We start from the raw sequence: 21,530 nt of genomic DNA, 5'->3' as shown, positions 1-21,530 counted from the left end.
ACCTCCAAAGATAAATACTATCAAAAGTATAATGTATATGCTTCCAGATGTTTTCCATGTAATTGCAGGTATACACATGCGCATATGTGTGTGTGTGTGTGTGTTCAAACATTCATGGAATTAAAGTACATGCATTCTAGTATGCAACTTGATTTTTCAGTTAATAATACATTCCTGCAGCTAATCTTTGAGGAGAGACAAAAGTAGCACACAGAGAAAAGTACAGGAAGGGGTATAATACTATCTAGAAGAAAAAATAATTTCAGAAGGGAGAAATCAGTGTAAACTGGACAGACTTCCCAGAGGAAGTGAGACCTATGCAAGGCCTTAAAGAAAAATAATGATTTAAATGACCATGAAGATGCTGAGAGGAGGCCAGCACAGTAATGGGGGAGTGGCAGGATGGCAGCAGTACATGGCCTATGTGACAAAGGGTGACCTAACTATAAACAAAGGATCAATTTGGTTTTAGTGAGAACAGCACAACAGGCCCCAGTGTGTGATGTTCCCCTTCCTGTGTCCTTGTGTTCTCATTGCTCAACACCCATTTCTGAGTCAGAACATGTGGTATTTCTGTTCTTGTGTCAGTTTGCTAAGAATGATGGTTTCCAGCTCCATGTCCCTGCAAAGGATGTGAACTCACCCTATTTTATGGCTGCATAATATTCCATGGTGTATATGTGCCACATATTTTTTATCCAGTCTATCATTGAAAAATTTTATTGATCAGGTGCAGTGGTTCGTGCCTGTAATCCCAGCACTTTGGGAGGCCAAGGCAGGAAGATCACTTGAGGCCAGGAATTCAAGACCAGCCTGGGCAATTTTATAGAGATCTCATCTCTATAAAAATAAAAGTTAAAAATTAGCTAAGCCTGATGGCATGCACCTGTAGCCCCAGCTACCCAGGAGGGTGAGGCAGGAGGCTCACTTAAACCTGGGAGGTCAAGGCTGAAGTGAGCCATGATGATGTCGCTGCACTGCAGCCTGGGTGACAGAGGAAGACCCTGTCTCAAAAAAGAAAAAAATTTTGAAGTAGAAGTAAGAGAAGATGCTCTCATCTTTGTTTGAAAGTTAATGTTCTGTGATTTTTGTGTTGCTGAAGAAAATTACATGCCATTTTATCTTGAGAAGCTGCCAAGAGGTATGCCAGCACCTAGCTTCCATAACCTAAAAAATGCTTCAGTGAAAGCACACAGAATTTAAATGGAACCGCATGCTGCATAAATAATCTAGCCTTACACCTCAAAGTGGTATAGGCAGGGCAAATGATGATTGTGCTTACTGAAAGTATTTTTCAAAGACACAATCAACTTCGCATAAATTGAAGTCAAAACTTTTCATTGAAAATTCAGATTAACAAATATGTAATGAGAGTTTGTTGTTTTTGCAGTATTGAGCAAACAAATTATAACAGGCACTGTATCTGTAGGGATATCAGCATTTCTGTTTTCATTTAGGTAGGATGCAGAAAATGAGTTCATCTGGCATAGAAGTCTGCCTTCTCTGTGTGTTTTACAATAACAAGAAAAAGCTATAACTTCCTGGTAGTGAGAAGAGCAACTAGGCACAAATTATTCTGTTTTACCTTTTTAAAAAGCTATTTCAATTAGATTTTAAAATACTATTGAGTATTTGGAAAACTTTAGGAATAATTCTTTCACAAGTAGTTATTCCATATTTGTTCCTATGTTATAATACTTAGCTATATTGTAACACTAGTAAGATTTAATTTCAGAAAATCCTCCAAGTATGTTGCATATTTTATGAATGTTCAAGAATGCTGTTCTTGACACCTAAAGAAACCAGGGAGTGGGTAGAATTGGCAGATTAAGCCGAAGACAAGCTGGACTTGCAGATACAAGAGTATGACTAATCCACAGATGACCTTCATGTGGCCATCTGAGATAGGAGAGCATTGTGTAATTTGAGAATGTTCAGTATGAATAAAAGCCGTGATAAATCATCTGTGATTATTCGGTAACTTTTATTTCAGAGATTTGTGTTTTCAATGCCTTTTACAAGGATATGATGTCTTTTTAAATCTAGTTTCATGACTATATGGAATAGTCAAATGAATTTTTTAACTTTAAAGTAACTCTTTTCAAATTAAGTTTGTGGGCCACAGTGGCTCACGCCTGTGATCCCAGCACTTTGGGAGGCCAAGGCAGGCAGATCATGAGGTCAGGAGTTTGAGACCAGCCTAACCAACATGGTGAAACTCGGTCTCTACTAAAAATACAAAAATTAGCCAGGCATGGTGGTGCACGCCTATAATCCCAGCTACTCAGGAGGCTGAGGCAGGAGAATTGGTTGAACCCAGGAGGTGGAGTTTGCAGTGAGCTGAAGGATCCTGCCACTGCACTCCAGCCTGGATGACAGAGCAAAACTCTATCTTAAACAAACAAACAAAAAGTGTTCATTCTAATATTTAGTTCAAAAGAAACTAGAGCCTAAAGGGAGCATAGTCTTTATTACAGTTAATGTGATGTAGAGTAGTAACTCTTTTCTGAAAAACTTTGTATACCTTAGAGTGGGTATTTAGGACCCAAGTTTTACTTCTAGTTTTGCCCCTTTATTAACTGTATTCTTTTAAAGTTTTCCTTAAAGTTCTCTAAATCAGTGTCCTCAATTGTAAAATGAAACTAATAAAACTATGCTGTAAAGGTTATTGTACTGCTCTCAATAATGAGTAAGCATTATTCTGATCATGATGTTTTACTAGGCTTGTGATATTGTCCCCTTGAATCTTTTACCACAGATTTCTTAAAGTACCAGGAATAGAAAAGGACTACCAATGTATACTTTGGTATAGATCAGAATGGGTGATCTAAATAGAGGCAGAGAAAAAGCTAGAATTGGGGCACCACAGAAAATAAGAGCCACACTTATTTAATAGTTGACCACTGCTTCATTTTTTTTTAATGGATTTTTGTCTTGAAAACTGCCTCGTCTTCTGGGATTCATACAATTGGATTACAATTTGGTCCTAATTCTTACAGTTTCTAGTCTTAGGCCAGCCACACATATTTAAATGCATTTCTTTTGTCTTAGTCTATCCATTTGTCTCTCCCTTGATTTAGTTTGTTAGGCAAAGACAAATCTAAGCAAACCGTGGGTCAACACTGAGATTCTAGAAGAGAAGTACAGCTTCTCTATTTAAAGAACATACAGTTCATGAAAGTTAGATATTCTCTCCCTTTCTCAGTATTTAAGATGATAGTGGAAGGACAAGAGAGAATATAATTCTCAGGTGATGAATTATTTGGATCATATGGCCAAAGTGTGTTCCCTTTTTTGTTTTTTTGAAACAATTCAGGGGGAAGAGAGAGGAATAAACAAAAATTAGGTGATAAACATACCCAAATCACTTCCATTGTCCTCAAAGTCAGTGCATATATAGCTCAAAGAATCTCTGATTTCATGAACTCCCTTGACCATGCTGTGAATAGTATTCATGTGCTGTGTCATATAATATTCAGTGTTAGTATTAGTACAGTGCTTCCAGTCTTTCTCACATCATGGCACACATAGAAAATGGTAATATTTTTATCACCCACCAAGGTAAATAGACAAGGCAGCTTGTAGCCAGATACCAGCCTAGGAGTTCTGCTGCCTCAGCCTTGTTCAGCATCCAGAAAGTGAATGGAATAAGTATCTCTACACACCTGCAACATGCTTGCACTATCAGATACACTACAGTTTGTACACTCTGCATTAGATTACCCCCAGGTTGTACATTCTTTGCTGACCCAGGCCCTTGCTAATTTTTTTTCTTATGAACAGTTTGAGCGTATTAATTGTAGGGCTACATGACATGTTTTAGTAAGACAATGTGTGATATTTAGAGCATCCCAAAGGAAAACATTGGAATAAAGTACCATCAGTTGAAGACAGCTTTTTATAATGAAAATAGGCTGACTTAGGAATTGGGAGTCCTGGGCTTCAATGCTAACTTAGTCACCTTTGACAAATCACTTCTCTGAGCCTCAGTTTCCTTATTTTTGAATTGAAGAGGTTTGAACAAGTTAAACTTTAAGCTGCCCTCTATCACTAAGCTGTGATTCTGTATTGTCTATGAGTCTTTGCTGCTGAGTCAGCTGCTTTGCATGGAGTGTTTGCTGTGTGCTAGCCACAGGATAAATGGCTTCTTATATATGCCCTGGGGTCATCTTTGTGGAGTCCTCAGATCAAAGTTTACCGCTTTGATGCTGGAGGAATTCAAAAAGAAATAGGACGCTTAATGAAGAAAAGCGAATAGGCATTGGAGAGGGTATCTGAAAGGAATGAAGCAGGCCATAATTTAGGCTTTCAGATGTTTATGGATATCTTTGAAATATTGTAGCTGGCAACTCTGGAAACCTTAACCTCTGAAGATAAGTTTTCCTAACTCTCATTTCCAGAAACACTTATTGCAGATATTTCAGCTATCCAAGCATATTTATAGAGGCCAAATTTTGGTTATCTGACTTGGTGGAAGAAAAAGTTAGCGTAAAGAATCTCTTTAGGAACTTTCTTTTCCCATAGTTATCCAAGTCCTTTCTGTCTAGCCATACATTAGGTGAAGGAGACTACTAAGCTGAATAGTAGCAGAGATGATATGTAGGAATGATTAGATAATCATTCTTGATCTAGTTCCATTATGGTGATAGTCATTTGCCTTGTATAATAAAACAGTAGCATTTGTTCATCTGACAAATGTTTATTGCTTATTTGCCATGTGTTAGATATTTTCCTAGGAGCTAGAAATTCAAACTTGAGTGGTTCCTGCTATAGTGAGACACAGATAAACCGATATATATACAAACATATGTACATAGATACAAATTAATGATATTGTTATCAGTCTTGGAGAGTTTTTTTAAATAAACACAATAGTAACTTTTTTATAATGTTCAAAACATATAAATAAATTCTCCCTTCCTTGCTTCCTGTTTTCATCAGGAAACATTTATTATGTATAAGATACATTAAAAAGAGGAAAAAAAAACTAGATCATGCATTTATATTTCAAAAAAAATTCCAAGTAAATAAAAATTAATTAAACCAATAATATCTCTTAAGGATACAGGGTATTTCTTTTTTGTTTGTCTGTTTGTTTGTTTTGAGATTGGAGTCTTGCTCTGTCACCCAGGCTGGAGTGCAGTGGCACAATCTCAGTGCACTGCAACCTCTGCTTCCTGGATTCGAGCAATTCTCCTGCCTCAGCCTCCCGAGTAGCTGGGATTACAGGCCTGCGCCATCACACCCAGCTAATTTTTGTATTTTCAGAAGAGACAAGGTTTCACCATGTTGGCCAGGCTGGTGTCGAACTGCTGATCTCAAGTGATCCATCTCCTTGGCCTCCCAAGTGCTGGGATTACAGGTGTGAACCCCTGTACCGGCCAAGATGTGGTATTTCTGACACATGAACAAGAAGATATTTACATACATATATACATATATGTGTGTTTGTGTGTGTATGTATATATATACACATAAGATAAATGTATATGTATATATGTGTACATATATAATTTATATATTTATCTTTGTATGTATGTACACATACAAGTATACCTCATGTATATATGAAATGTTTGTACGTGCCCATAAAGAATACTTGAACCTAGTTGGTAAATAACGAGTAGAGGCCTGTGTTTGTGCCTGCATATATGTACATATGTGAGTATGTGGATGTGCGGGAGGTAAGGAATGAAGGAAGGGCGAGAGGAAAGAAAAAAGGGAGAAGGAAAATAAAGTAAGGGGAAAAACAGTCAGTGGTCTTAGAAGGGACCACTGTAGTGACTAGTAATTTTTACCTTAACTCCTGCTGCCCCAGTATTCTCTGTTAAGCCCCAGTTAGTACACCATTATTCATTCCATCAACTGACATATCATTGAAATTGACTACTCACGCAAATAAAAGAAAAGAGAGTAATTTCTGTTTCAAAATACAAAAATATCCACAGACATTAGAAGAAATGGCACTTACGTGCTGCATCAACAGTGGTGAAGATAACTTGCTGAAAATTCTTCCACAACAGAAAAAAAATTTAAATACCCGGAATTTTTTTTTTCTTCACTGGGCAGAATTTCATTCCAAGAAGTACCAGCCTGTCTCATTTCAAAATGCTCCCCTTACCAAGGAAGTGGAAGTGGTCATATTCTTTCCCACCAAACTATGGATGAATTATAATTATCCTACCTCTTGTGGGACAATGAAGCAGCAAACATCTGCTATACTGTATCAAAAATTCCACAAATGAAACTATACCAAACTGTGAATCATACCTGGACTCAGATTAAAGGATATGTATTGTGTTTACCTTTTTCTTTATTTTCTTGCAATCTAAAATATGGATTTGTCAACTTTAGCCCCAGATTCTAACTGAAAGGGAATATATGGATTTGATTTTCTGATTCTTGTTTAACATTGAAAATCATAGCTTTAAAGTGGATTGACAATAATATTTTTAACTGTTTTTCTTTTTGGTTTATTATTCCCTCATCATTTTCTTTTTCTTTAAAAGATGATACAAGTTAGAAAATTTAGAAGTGAGGTCCTATAGTTTTAGTATTAGTAACAGAGGAGCAGAAAATAGTATTTTAAACTTTATTTCCAAAGGACACCAGCTTCACAACTAGTATAGGTTATCATAATTTTATGAACTATGATCTATGTGGTAGTAGTAACCTGTTGACCTAGAATAAGAAAAGGAAAATGGTACTTTAATTCTGAGTTTAAGCTGTGAAAACATATACAACAGTTTACTTGATTTTTAAAAAATTTTTTGTGTCTTTTTATCTATTAGAGAGCAGAAAGACAAACTCGAATTATGGATTCAGCTCAATATGCAGAATTCTGTGAAAGTCGACAATTAAGTTTCTGTAAGTATGCATTTAACTTTTCTTAATTATATGCACAAGAGATTTATGTTATAGATGTACTAAAGTATGACAGGATGTGTTTCTTAGAAATTGGTGGATTTAAAATATGTGTAGTTATAACTGTTACAGAAACAACTTCTGCATTGTGGGGAGTATACGTTCTACTGCTTTGTTTTCTAACTTTTTAGTCATATTTACACTAGTATTTCTGATTGCATTTGATCCATAATAGACTCTAATAGTAGTCATGACATTTAAAGGCTCCCAGTATTAGTTATAGATTCAAAACTTTTTCTTTATGCATACTCATATTACCACAAAGGAACATATCAGTGGTCTCTTCCATTTTTGTCTAACCTCCTACTTTGGCATGTATTCAGTGTTAGCCAAATTTATTAGTACATGCCCTAGTAACACCAGTAACCTCATGGTAAAATTAGCACTTTCACATCACTGCACATTAAAAGCTTATTAAAAGTGTATAACAACTCATAATAGCGAGCTACAATTGTGTAGCAAAACACCCTTACAGCAAATCAGTTATGACTAAGGCTCTCGGGGTAAAGGTCAAAGAAGAAAGTGTGATGAAAAGTCCAGTTAAAAATATGACAAAGTAGCACATGACCATGGCAGAAACAATTATAGAAACAATGGTGTCTTTAAATGAAAAACTATTATGTGGTCATAATAACAGCATATTTGATTTGGAAAAAGAAAGGGAGAGCTTCATTTATAGATTATAAAGTGCAAATAAATGACACATTTCAAATAGTATCCCATGTAAATGTCAGTAAAATATAGGAAAACATGTTTTGGAAGATTTTTTTTTTCTAACTAAATATACTTTCCAATTTGACTAACAACTTGGCATCATACATCTGTGAAGCATTAAGTAAATGGCACTTCAGATCATGGCAATTTCAGCAAATGAAAGGTTTTATATTGTAATTTTTAGGTTTAAAAATGGCATTCAAGTCTTTAAAAGTATGAACCTCCAGTTTATAAAGTATCATTTAGTGCAATTGAACTATTTTTTTAAATCATATTTTAAATTTAATTCTCTTAAAGGAACAGACATACTACTTTAGCACTAAAACTCATAGACTTAAAGTCTCCTAATAAAGCTTCTCTTTGAAAATCAGATTTTCACTTACTTCATGTTTTTTGTTTGTTTGTTTGTTTCATTTGTTATTATTGGTGTTTTGAGATGGAGTCTCACTTTGTTGACCAGTCTGGACTGGAGTGCAGTGAAGTGATCTCAGCTCACTGCAGCCTCTGCTTCCTGGTTTCAAGTGATTCTCTTGCCTCAGCCTCCCGAGTAGCTGGGACTACAGGCATGCATTACCACGCCCAGCTAATTTTTATATTTGTAGTGGAAACGGGTTTCACTGTGTTGGCCAGGCTGGTCTTAAACTCCTAACCTCAGGTGATCTACTGCCTTGGCCTCCCAGAGTGTTATGATTACAGGCGTGAGCCATATCACCTCGCTCATGTTTTGTTTTTAACTCAACAAGAAACTATAGTAGATTAAAAAATAATATTTTCCCTTTCTGTATTAAAAAAACGACAGTATAAACAGTATATTATGCTTAGTTTTATTTAGAGTGGAAGGATTTGGTCATTTAAAACTATTTATATGGTACCCAAAGGTGCTTTATTATCAAACCTTGGTGGGGAATCTGTTTTATATGACAGAATACTGTGGTTTAGAATGGTTTACTCCACATGGGTCAGCAAATTCAGAAGCTATTCCTGAACTTGTCAGAGTGTTATGCTTTTTTCCTTCTTCTCCTTCTAGTAAGTTACCAAGATACAGGAATTGTGGTTCTGCCGTATGTATCTTCTTAAGTATTTGATCATAGCCATCCCTGGAATTACAGTACATTTTAAAATATGAGTCTGTAACCTTATAGGCTGAGGGTAAGCTGTAGCATCAGCACACTAATCTAATTTACAATTCAGTCTTTTGTTTATATATATGTAAGTCAGAGAGTCATTTCTCTTAAAGTCTTTTAAAATCTGTTATTAATATTGACACACAAAGCTCACAGTTATAATTAAAGAATAATTATAATTTAAATTATTAAAGTTTATAATTAGAATATATAATTGGTAAATTATTTTCCAGTCCTTTACTTTCAACTTTTTATTTTATGTTTGGTTTTATCTAGATTTTCTTTTTAATCAATCAGAGAGGCTCTGTGTATATTAATTGATTAGTTCAATTTACATGTATTTCATTACTGATACATTTGGGTTTGTATATGCTGTCTTGTGTTTTAAATTTACTGTGCTTTTTAAATTGCTTTTTCTCCTTCTTTTCTATGTTGTTATATTAGATCAATTGGTAAAAGTGATAAGTAATTAAATTTTCCTTCTTGGCCTAATGTCCTTTTTTTCTGCAGCTCTGTGCATGGTTAAAACACTTATTTGTTTCTTTTTTTTTTTTTTTTTTTTACAGTTTACAAATCAATTTTAATTGATTAAACAACATTTTATAAACAACAGAGTCAAGTAGCACAGATTATGGTGAGCTTCTTAAAACACTTTGTGAGCAGCAAAATCACCTATTTTTATGTGTCACATAATTTGTGTTTCAGTAATATTACTAGTAATGATAATGAATTTGTACACTATCATTTGCAACACAGGATATTTTTGAAACATTATATACTTAATTCTAACAATAATGTTAGAACTAGTAATTATTCCCGTTTTCTCAAATCTAGATCTCACATTCTTTTCACATGGACTAGTAGGGAATTAGAAAAATTGTTTTTGGGAAAGTCTTTTTAGAATAATGCCAAATTAAAAGAAAATCAAATATAATATAGCATATGATGTTTTCTTCTCTTGTGAATCATAAATATGCATCAATCAGAATCAGCTATATTAATTCTGTTGTAATAGCTGTGCATTTTATCTCATTTTTTTTATTTTTTTATTTTTTTTATTTTTTATTTTTTATTGGATTATAGGTTTTGGGGTACATGAGCAGAGCATGCAAGACAGTTGCGTAGGTACACACATGGCAGTGTGCTTTGCTTTTCTTCTCCCCTTCACCCACATTTGGCATTTCTCCCCATTTGTTTCTTAAATAGCTTTATTTTGCCCCTATACTTAAATGATTGTTTAGTTGGGTAGGAAGTTGTAAGCTCATAGTAGTTACTTATTAAAACATAATTCCCTTGTATTTTGGCTCCTGTTGTTAGTAGAATTTTTCTGTCAGTCTGCTTGTTATGTGTTTTCCCTAGGGACAAAACTAAGAGAATGAAGACATTGGTCCCAGGTCCCCCATTATAAGGGAAAATAAACACACTGGCCAACAGTAGTTGCCCATAAATATGTATAAAGTATAGGAATAAGGTACTCCTGCTAGGCAAGGTTCTGGGAAAAACCATGCCCTCTGAAGAAGGCTATTTTTAACTAGGATGAAGTTGCAGAGTAGTTTCTTTTGAGTGGAATGAGCATTCCGGAGGACCCTAAAGGAAGGATTGGAAGTGGAAGGACTGTTGGGAAGGGATGGGGTAGAAATCACCGAACAGTATGTAGGCATGAGAGAATGGAATATTGCAAGAAACTTAAATGTTGTTAGTGATCATCGATAAGAAAGATAAAAAGTATGTGAGATTAACCTTAAATTTCCATATGAAATTATCATTAAAGTTGTTTTTTAAGGTCAGCACAGGATGAAAATCCAGATAGTATTAGAAAGCTGATAATCCTAGGAACTTTTGACCATTGCTCAGGATTCTATTTAAATTGCTAGCCAATTTCCAGGTTATTCTTTCTCCTGATATATTGGGAAGAGGGGTGAAGGAGAAGGAATTAGTTTATTCTGAGGGCCCCTCTCACCTCTTGATGAAAACAAACTGTTATAACTAGAGGTATATATGCCTCTTTTGCTGGAACCAACAATACCTTGGAAGGGTCAGACTCTGAAGCCATCCTTCTCCAGGTGACAGGGAAGGAATTAGCTCAAAGAAGTTCCACCTCTTGGTGGAATAGCAATAACCCAAGTGGTTTATGGGCCCTCTATGCATGTCTTTTGATGAATAGAAAATATTGGACCCTACTCTTTTATTTTAAAAGTACTTTATTCATTCTTTCATTTATTTCTTCTGAAAATATTTCTTATGAGTCTGCTAATGCCCAGGCAGGTGATAGGGATGCAGTGAGAGATGCATGGTCCTTGTCCCTGCATTCTCAGTGCTTACAACCTAGCAAGGAAGCTAATTCTGTTGCTTATGTGGATAGATCTGACTGAATATTAATAATGATCCTTTCCCTCACTTTTAAAATTAGCTGTTTAGAGCAGAGTCACAAAATATCCATTTCTGTCCTAAAGATCTGTCAAGGAGAGAAGTGAATAATATACAGCTATTGATCTTGCCAAATTGCTGACTGTTACCTTTAACTTCAGAAGTATTCCACAGATGTTAAACAAGTGTTTGTGAGCTATTGCAGAATACTAGTTAGATGGAATGTTGCATGTCAGAAAGTATTTGGAAGATTTGTTACTTTGGGGAGATAGCTTTAAGGGGGATTATCATAATTCTAACATATTTGACAGCTTTGAGTATGTGCTTCGATAGCAGTACTTAATGTTTTCTGTGATTTATTTGAAGGAAAACTCTTCTGTATGTGGAATCCTTGAAGATTCTATATAGAATGATCAAAACATCGCGCTTTGAGTTACTGTTAAGTGTTTTATAGACCTGTGGGGGCCGCATTAATCAAAAGAACAATCAGTGGATTATAAAAAAGGATCTTAGAAATTTAATAAAATCTTTACTATCAATCTTCCACTATCAATTAATTTAACTAGGTTAAATTTCTAATGAAGTCCCTTTATCAAATTAGACTCTGCTTAGCACTGTGGTAGTGCAGAGATATTTAACTAAAGGCTACATAGGTGCTTAGTTCTGTATATGCTTGGTACTGTTACACATACAGAGACATAAGGCATGGTCTTCTCCCACAAAAAAAAATCTTGTAATATGGATTAAGAAATTATAAACATTTCTGGAAGAACATCTGATGAGATCAGTGTTCAATAAATGGTTAGAGTGGGGAAGTATATCTTTGGCCCATATGATCAAGATTCATATGAATGAAGAAGAGTGAAGGGAATACATTCATTCCATGGAAGGAAAGGAGTAGGGGTAGACACACAGAGGATAAGACTCAAGGCCAGGTGATGGCTTAATAGGGAAATAGCATAAAGGCTGTTTGGAATCAGGCTGGATGGTTTTGAGAGTCAGGTTTAAGAATTTAGGCATCTTTATAATCAGAAAAAATGTAACCACAGGCTTAGATTAGACTAGATGTCAGTTAATTTTATTTAATTTTCAATTTACAACCTTGAACTATTCTAATAATAGATACTTTTTTTAACGTATTTATCTCAGTAGGTTTTTGGGGGAACTGATGGTGCTTAGTTACATGAATAAGTAACTAAGAAATCATTCTTTAGTAATGATTTCTGTGATTTTGGTGTACCCATCACCCAAGCTGTGTGTACACTGTACCCAATGGGCAGTCTTTGATCCCTCACCCACTTCCCACCCTTTCCTCTGAGTCCCCAGATGCCTTTGCATCCTCATAGACTAGCTCCCACTTACAAGTCAGAGCATACGATATTTAGCTTTCCATCAGGTGAAGACAGGGTTAGGCATTGCTGAGCTCAGACTTTTCTTGGGCGAGACTTGCTATGGCTGCTATGGGGGATGAGGGTGTGGCTCCTAGACGGATGGAGTTATGTTCCCAAGGGGATTATGGCTGCCTCTGTTGCCTCATGCGGGGAGCCAGGGAAGTGGAAGAAAGCCAGCAGCCACAGGCCTCACCCAGCTCCCATGCAGCCCACAGCCCAAAAAGCCATTCTCACTCCCACCATCTCTGCTACCACTGCTTAATGTAAATTAAGGTTACATCAGACAAGTACATTTCTGACACTTGTTGTAACATAAGCTATAGCCAGTGGTAAATCTGACACAATGTGAAAAGTATTAAACATTAAATGGTTTTATATACTATGTCATATAGCATAGTTATAAAATAAAAGATCCAAATGCATAAGAAAGTTGTTTAAAACAACCATTGTGTTGCTTTATAGTTGAAAGTTAAAACTTGGATTTCTTGGGGCCAGAATATCTAGACATTAATAAAAGTTTGAACATATTGCATTTTATGTGCATTATTTTTTGTGTATAATTCTGAGTATATATTTTTTATTTTGTGATAGTGATGTGTAGTATTAAAACACTTTAAAAATTAAAATTTCTACACTTGTTTTTTTTTAATGGCTAGCCAAAAAAGCTTCCAAATTCCGAGACTGGTTGGACTGCAGCAGTATGGAGATAAAACCCAATGTTGTCGCTATGGAAATTTTAGCATATTTAGCGTATGAAACTGTGGCACAGGTAAGAATTCTAATCTGTCATATTGGGCCACACAGGCTGGGTGTTTTTCCTTATCTTTGTCCATGATCAGTTCTACCTGCTGCTCTAACAGGAATAACAGCCATGAATTCTCTCCTGTGACATTTACATCATTTTCTAAAATTTAGTTCATTTATGTGTCTCTGCATCCTCAATTCAAGTGGGTGTTCAGATAAAAAAAAAAAGACAGTTTCTTTTATCCTAATGAGAAATGGAATCCCTGCATACTTTTTCTTACATTGAACTCTTTACAGGCACATCTGCCTTATTTAGAGATTATTTTTGAGCTTTGAAAAACACCTTTCTGCATATGTGAGATCTTATGAGTGCTTACCAAATTCTGGGTCTGAAATCACTGTCCTCTAAAAGACTTTCTCAAGATGTGTTCTTTAGATCACAAGCATCAGCATCTCCTTGGTTCTTGTTTAAAATGCTAACTTTGGCCTGGCGTGGTGGCTCATGCCTTTAATACCAGTATTTTGGGAGGCCAAGGTGGGTGGATCACCTGAGGTCAGGAGTTCAAGACCAGCCTGGTCAACATGGTGAAACCACGTCTCTACTAAAAATACAAAAAAAAAAAAAAAATTAGCCAGGCGTGTTGGCGGGCACCTGTAGTCCCAGCTACTCTGGAAGGCTGAGGCAGGAGAATCACTTGAACCCAGGAGGCAGAGGTTGCAGTGAGCCGAGATCATGTTATTGCACTCCAGTCTGGGCAACAAGAGCAAAACTCTGTGTCAAAAAAATAAAATAAAATAAAATGCAAATTCCTAGACTATACACTTAAAACAGACCTACTGAATTAAAATCTCTGGACTTACAGCACAGATATCTGCCCTAGTGATTATGAAATAAATTTTGAGAACTACTCTCCTATAAGGTCAGAACATATCATGTGTATTCATGACTAAGTCCATTCACCAGTCAATGAAAGTGTGTGCTCCTGTCTACAATATAGGTTTTTAGGCACAGGATTATCAGTAACATTTAGAATATATTGCTTTTAGGTTTGCCACTTTAGTGGCTTTCATGATTATTTCTAGCTATGTGACTTCATTTCATTGTTCTGGTCTTCTAGTTAGTGGATCTGGCTCTTCTTGTGAGGCAAGACATGGTAACTAAGGCAGGGGACCCCTTCAGCCATGCCATTTCTGCAACCTTCATTCAGTATCACAACTCTGCTGAGGTAAGTACAAAAAAAAAATCTGTCTTTAACACGTGTGAATTTTGTCACAAATCTGGTATTTACATTAGCAGTTATTTAAAAAAGATTATGCAGGAATGAATAGCCTTCAAAGAATCTTAATATATTAAATATTCAAATAAGTATTTAATTGAGAACCTACTATATGCCAGGCCCTGAGAGTCCACTTAAGACAATAATTTTTTCACTTTTCCTTGCTTCGCTTAGCTTTCCTAGCCCATCAATGAAAGGAATGGTTACAGGGCATTTCTTATTTGCATGGGTGATGAAAAACTGGTTTAGGTAATGTTGGAAAAGTCATTTATTTCTTTGTACCTCAAAAGATAAGAGTGTTATTATTCACATAATATAATAATTCACATAATTATTCCTGGAATTTATTGACATCTTTTCATTTCAATTATTGATTCATCTGTAAACATGATTTAAAGAACCTTGTCTTCATTCATCTTCAGTTTTTAGATTGCCCTTACTATGTGAAAATGATATTCTTTTCTGATCTGGTTTTACTACAGGAACTGTAAAGCTTTCTTGCCAATTTTAAGGCTTTATATAAGAACTGTGCACCACTTTTAGCATACAGAATATCCTCTGTAAACAGCATCTACCTAAAAACCAGAAATGTATTGCAACGTATTGAATATATTTGCCAATATTTGACTCTTTTCACTAAAAAAACAGCAGTTTCACACAATTTAATCTAATATCCATAGATAAGAAAGCAAGAAGATTAAGTTAGCATCTACATGTAGAATTGTGAAGTAAGTTTTGGATTAAGTTGGTTGAAATGTATAACCTGAAAATGGCTAAGCTCTGTTTTAAATCTATACCTTAATTACACAGTTCTACTCCTTGTTAATATCTATAGGCAAGGATGGTGGTTCAAATCATCTCTAAGAAGTAGTTGTAATCTTTTTTAGGTCACAGACCCCTTTGAGAATCTGATGAAAACCATAAACCCTTTTTCTCTAAACACATTCACAAATTTTGCCTATAGTTTCAGGTTGTCCAGAGACATTCTGAGGCCATTCTGTGGATCCAAGGGATCTATGAACCCTGTGGGCCCTAGTATTAAGTTTCTCTACTCTAGGATACTTAGAAAATATGGTAAGATATATGCCTATATAGCATATATTACAAAAGAACAATTTAACATTTTTATATACCCCTTGGAAAATCAAGTTGGCTTGGAAACCTAATAGGGATTAAAATGTTTATGGGGGGGATTAAAATAGATTAAAAATCTATTTTTTCTTAGAAAAAGTCACACATCATTAGTCAACATACAAAGTCCCTAAAGCTTACTTAGTTGATTAATCACTGTTTGTTTTCTTTATGTTACAAACCCAAATTATGATGTCAAAGAACACCCTTTAAAATGTCTTTGATGCATGTTCACTTTATGAATATGTATGTAAGTATGCTTTCCATTAACTTCAGACAAATTTGTTGTAACATTTCTAATTGAGGAAATCTACTGTGAACATAACAAGCCTAGTTTTCTTTTAACATTCAAGTGATTACTTGCATGCCTAGGAAAACCCTTTATTTCCCCTCTTTTCTTGGTTCTCCAGGGTGGCCAAGCTGCCCTGGGCAACTGCTCAGCAACCACAGCCGCTGTTCCCAGCTACCCAGCAGTAGAGAGGAATATCCCATTTGTGCTGGATTTCCTGGGCTCTCTGGGAGGTGGGAGCATGAGTGTCAGAAAGCCTCTTGACAAAATATGTTAATATAAGCCTCAAGCCTTTTTCTGGCTGGCAGACACCCCTCCTCTCCTGTGACCGGTAGTCAAGATGAATATTCAGAGACTGAAAGTCTTCCTTCCTGCCCTTTATCACCTGACAAAATCAGCAACCAACATCAAGGGCCTGTACATCAAGTACTATACCAAACTGGGTCCAGAGCGGGGCTCTGGAGACTGATGTGATCTGTGTTCAGGGAGACAGAACATTTTGTAAAACAAATAAGCAAATAAATGAACAAATAATTTAAGATGATATACACTAGTTTCCAAATGAGTGACTCAGACAGAAAGTACAGAAGTTTAAAAAAACAAAACAAAAACCCCCTCTAGTTACATTCAAGGACTTTAGAGAGAAAGCTGAGTGTTAAAGGAAAAATAGGACTATGATTATGATAATACTCAAGGACTCAAAGGCAGCAGAAGTACCAGTGTACAAGGGGGAAAAAACACTGCTTAAAATATTCAAGGATTAAGGTCTATTAAAGAGGAATCATAGACAGTTGGATTAGAAAAGTAGGCTCATATAGAGTCTTAGACTTCTAGAGTTATAAAGGAATGGTTGATAGTTTTTTGGCTCTAGGGTGATGAGTTAAAAGGGTGTTTTAAGATCCAGATGGTGGTGCCATGTACAGTGGATTAGAATTGGAAACTCAAGATGCAGGGTTAATACACAGTACATTGTATTTTAAGGGTTATCATTCTTGAGCACTAACCATGTAAGGAACTGGACTGGTTAAGCTTGGGTTCTTACTAGATTAGCAAGTTTAACATTAATTGAAGTTAACTTTCTAGATTTTCTATGTTGCCCAGGCTGAAGTGCAGTGGCTAATCACAGGCATGATCATAGTGCACTGCAGCCTTGATTGGCCTCAAGCCATCTCTCTGCCTCAGCCTCCCATGTAGCTGGGACTATAGGCGCACCACTATGCTCAGCTATTTTTTTAAATACATTATGAAGAACTGTGGGCCAGTAGTGCAATTGGTATGATTGATAATGAGAAAAATGTAGATTAATAATCCCTTACATTAGAGTGATTTTGAGATTTCTATTTGCCTGTGAATTTCTTAGGAGCCAGTATTGTGATGTGACTGATTAGGAATTTTTTTTGGTATTAATGCATCATCCTATAGATGGGACATTGACACAGTAAAGCATGTCTAAAGGAGAGTAATGGGAGGGGGGGCAGTTGTGTGGAAGGAAAACATTTCTCATAATAAAAACATTTGTGTGGAAGGAAAACATTTCTCATAATAAAAACATTTCTCGTAATAACTGCTGAGATGAACTTGAGGTGTTTGACCATTAAAGAGAAGAAGCTGTGAAATATAAGTCTTCAAATATTTAAAATACTTCTACATAAAAGAAAGAACAGACTTGCGTGAACATACCAGTTTATACATTCTCATTTTGGTGAATATTGGGACTGTCACCAGTTTCTGAGGTATTATGAATAAACCTGCTGTGAATATTATTATTGAACAAGTCTGTAAGGATAAATGCTTTCATTTTTCTTACACAGATGGCAGTGAATTAAAATTGTTGGGTCATAGAGTTAGGTATGTGTTTGGTATTTAGAGAAAGGGTAAGACTTTTTTTTTTCCAAAGAAGTTATAACATTTTATACTTCCACCAACAGTGTATTAGAGTTCCAGTTGCTCCACAGCCTCATCAGCATTTGGCATTGTCATTTTTACTCTTTTAGCCATTCTAGTGGATATTTTCTGACAACAGTTGGAGTGTGTATTTCCCTGATGACTGATAATGTTGAGCACTTTGTAATGTACTGATTGGCCATTTATGTATCTTACTCTGAAAAGTGTCTCTTCAAATCCTTTACCCAATTTTTTTTGCAGGCAGAGGTGCTGACTTTTATTACCAGTTCATCGTTCCTTACATATCTTGTGATAATAGTCCTTTGTCAAACACATATTTTTCACATATTTTTCTCTCAGTTTGTGGCTTACCTGTTCATTGTCTTAGCAGTATCTTTTAATGAGAAATTTTAAATTTCTGATGAAATCTAATTTATCCAAATTTTTTCTTTTATGTTTATTGCCTTTCTGTGTCCTAAGAAACCTTTGGCTACTCCCAAGTCATCATGATGTGGTCTTGTGTTTTCTACTGGAAGCCTTATCACTTTAGTGTTTGTATTTAGTTCTATTTATCTGGTCAAATTAAATTCCATTTATTGTATGAGTTGAAGCCACCTTCAATTTTTACTTACTGATATCTACTTATTACAGAACAATTTGTTGAAAGACACTCTTTTCTCCCATTGGATTGCTTGACCAACATATCTATATGGATTTATTTCTGGAGTTTCTTTAGTGTTTCTTTGATTATAATGTAAGTCTTCAAACTCTGTTATTTTTTAAGCTTAATATAGATATGCTGTGTTCTTTGCATTTCTATATAAATTTTAGAATCAACTTTTAGATACTACCAAAGAAATAAAAAGGAAAAAGAAAAGCCTGGTGGGATTTTGAAGGGGATTAGGTTGAATGCTTACATCAGTTTCAGCAATACTAAATCTCACAATCCATGAAGATGGATTTTCTAATGTTTATCTTTATGAAATCTTTTTCTTACTGAAAATGCTTCACATTATAAAGTCTGTTTATATGATTGATTTAAACATTCCAGGCTTGTTGTGTTACTGTTTAATAATATGTGTTTTTCTATCCATTTCCTTTCAAAATATTTGTATGTTTCTGCAGGCATACTTCAGAGATATTGCAGGTCTGTTTCCACACTGCCATATTGAAGTGAATATTGCAATAAAGTGTGTCACACAAATTTTTTCATTTCCTGGTGCATACAAAAATTATGTTTATACTATACTACTCTAGTCTATAAGTCTGCAATGGCATTTTGTCTAAAAATGTACATACCTGAATTTTAAAATACTTTATTACTTTAAAAACATTGATTGTCATCTGAGTCTTTAGCAAGTCATAATCTTTTTGTTGGTGGAGGGTTTTCCCTCTATGTTAATGGCTACTGATTGATCAGGGTGGTAGTTGCTGAAGGTTGGGGTAGCTCTGGCAATATCTTAAGACAACAGAAGTTTGCCACATTGATTGACTCTTCCTTTTAGAAAGATTTCTGTGTAGCATGTGATGCTGTTTGATAGCATTTACCCGTAGCAGTACTTCTATCATAATTGGCGTCAGTTCTCTCAAACCCTGACACTGCTTTATCAACTAAGTTTATGGAACTAAGTCTACGTCCTTTGTAGTTATTGTTTAAAATGTTCATAGCATCTTTACCAGATACAGACATCATCTCAAGAAACCACTTTCTTGGCTCATCCATAAGAAACAACTCTTACCCATTCATGTTTTGTCATGAGATTGCAGCAGTTCAGTCACATCTTCAGGGTCCACTTTTAGTTCTCTTGGTATTTATACCACATCTGCAGTTATCTCCTCCACTGAAGTCTTGATCCCTCAAAGTCATTCATGAGAGTTGGAATCAATTTCTTACAAATTCCTAATGTTGATATTTTGACTTCTTAACATGAAACACAGATGTTCTTAATAGCATCTAGACTAATGAATTATTTCCAGAAGATTTTCATTTACTTTGCTCACATCCATCAGAGGAATCGCCATCTATGGCAGCAATAGTCTTAGGAAACATATTTCTTAAGTAATAAAATTGAAAATTGAAATTATTCCTTGAACCATGTGCTGAAGAATGGATTTTGTGTTAGCAGTCATGAAGGCAATGTTCTTCTTTTTGTTCTTCTCCATCAGAGCTCTTGGGTGACCAGATATATTGTCAATGAACAGTAATTATTTTGAAAGGAATCATTTGTTCTCAGCAGTAGGTCTCAACATTGGGCTTAAAATATTCAATAAACCATTTTATAAACAGATGTGCTGTCATCTAGGCTTTGTTGTTCCATTTATAAAGCATAAGAGTAGATTTAGCATAATTCTTCAGGATCCTGATTTTCAGAATGATACGTGAACAGTAAAACTTAAAATCACCAGTTGCATGAGCCCCTAACAAGAGAATCAGTTTTGAAGTTTTTAAGCCAGCCATTGATTTCTTCTCTGTAGCTATGAATGTCCATGATGGCATATTTTTCTAATAACCACTTCATCTATGATGAAAATTTGTTATTATGTATAGCCATCTTCATCATCAGTCTTAGCTAAATCTTCAGGATAACTTGCTACAGCTTCTACATCATCATTCACTGCTTCACCTTGCACTTTTATGTTATACAAATGGCTTCTTTGCTAAACCTTATCAGCCAGTCTCTGGTAACCTCTAACTTTTCTTTTACATCTTCCTCATCTCTCTCGGCCTTCTTAGAATTAAAGAGAGTTAGCACCTTGCTCTGGGTTAGGCTTTGGCTTAAGGAAATGTCATGGCTAGTTTGATCTTCTGTTCATCCCACTGAAACATTTTCCTTATCAACAATAAGGCTGTTTCACCTTCTTAGCATTTGTATGTTCAGTGGAGCAGCACTTTTACTTTTCTTCGAGAATTTTGCCTTGGCACTCACAGTTTGGCTATTTGGGCAAAAGGGTTAGCTTTTATCCTGTCTTGGTTTTCAACATGCCTCCTTCACTAAGATTAATCATTTGTAGCCTTTGATTTAAAGTGAGAGATATGCAACTAACTCTTCCTTATATTTGAAATGCTTAGAGGCCATTGTAGGTTATTAATTGGCCTAATTTCAGTATTGTTGTGTCTCGGGGAATAGGGAAGCCTGAGGGGAGGCAGAAAGATGAAGGAATGACTAGTCAGTGTAGTAGTCAGAACAAACACATTTATTAAATTTGCTATCTCATATGAATACAGTTCATGGTGCCTCAAGACAATTAATAATAGTAATAGCAAAGATCACAGATCACCAATAAGAGATAAAATAATAATGAAACATTTGAAATACTATAAAAAGTACCAAAATATGACACAGAGACATAAAGTCGGATACATGCATTTGGAAAAATGGCACTGATAGACTAGCTTGATTTAGGGTTACCACAAACCTTAAATTTGCAAAACATGTAGCATCTCTGAAGCACAATAAAGCAAAATGCAATAAAGTGAAGTGTGCCTGTATGGAAAGATAAACATATATTTAAATTGCATCTCTTACAGTCAGCAAATAATTGGGTCTTGCTTCATTATTCTTGCTTTCTGTCTATATCTTTTTTTTTCTTTTTTTTTAAGATGGGGTCTTGCTTTGTCTCCCAGACTGGAGTATAGTGGCGTGATTATAGCCCACTGCAACCTGAATCTTCCAGGCTCAAGCAA

General features: G+C 35.4%; 1 protein-coding gene across 20 annotated transcripts in view; it reads left to right on the top strand.

Moving 5' to 3' along the window:
* Positions 1-21,530, top strand: part of SUPT3H (SPT3 homolog, SAGA and STAGA complex component) — a 554,097-nt gene that overhangs the window by 384,501 nt on the left and 148,066 nt on the right. For all 20 annotated transcript variants that reach the window (XR_004741815.3, XR_013534243.1, XR_013534241.1 and 17 more), the window contains 3 exons: positions 6,792-6,867; positions 13,177-13,289; positions 14,383-14,490. Coding sequence is in view for 17 of the 20 variants with exons in the window: in XM_008994522.5 (XP_008992770.1) it covers positions 6,792-6,867; positions 13,177-13,289; positions 14,383-14,490 (297 nt within the window). In the remaining 3 variants the exon portion in view is untranslated. The remainder of the gene's footprint in view (positions 1-6,791; positions 6,868-13,176; positions 13,290-14,382; positions 14,491-21,530) is intronic.

This window comes from Callithrix jacchus, chromosome 4, assembly GCF_049354715.1.
Source record: "Callithrix jacchus isolate 240 chromosome 4, calJac240_pri, whole genome shotgun sequence".
Classification (NCBI taxonomy): domain Eukaryota; kingdom Metazoa; phylum Chordata; class Mammalia; order Primates; family Cebidae; genus Callithrix; species Callithrix jacchus.
The sequence above is the reverse complement of the archived record's forward strand: the minus strand, read 5'-3'. Positions and strand labels throughout refer to the sequence as shown.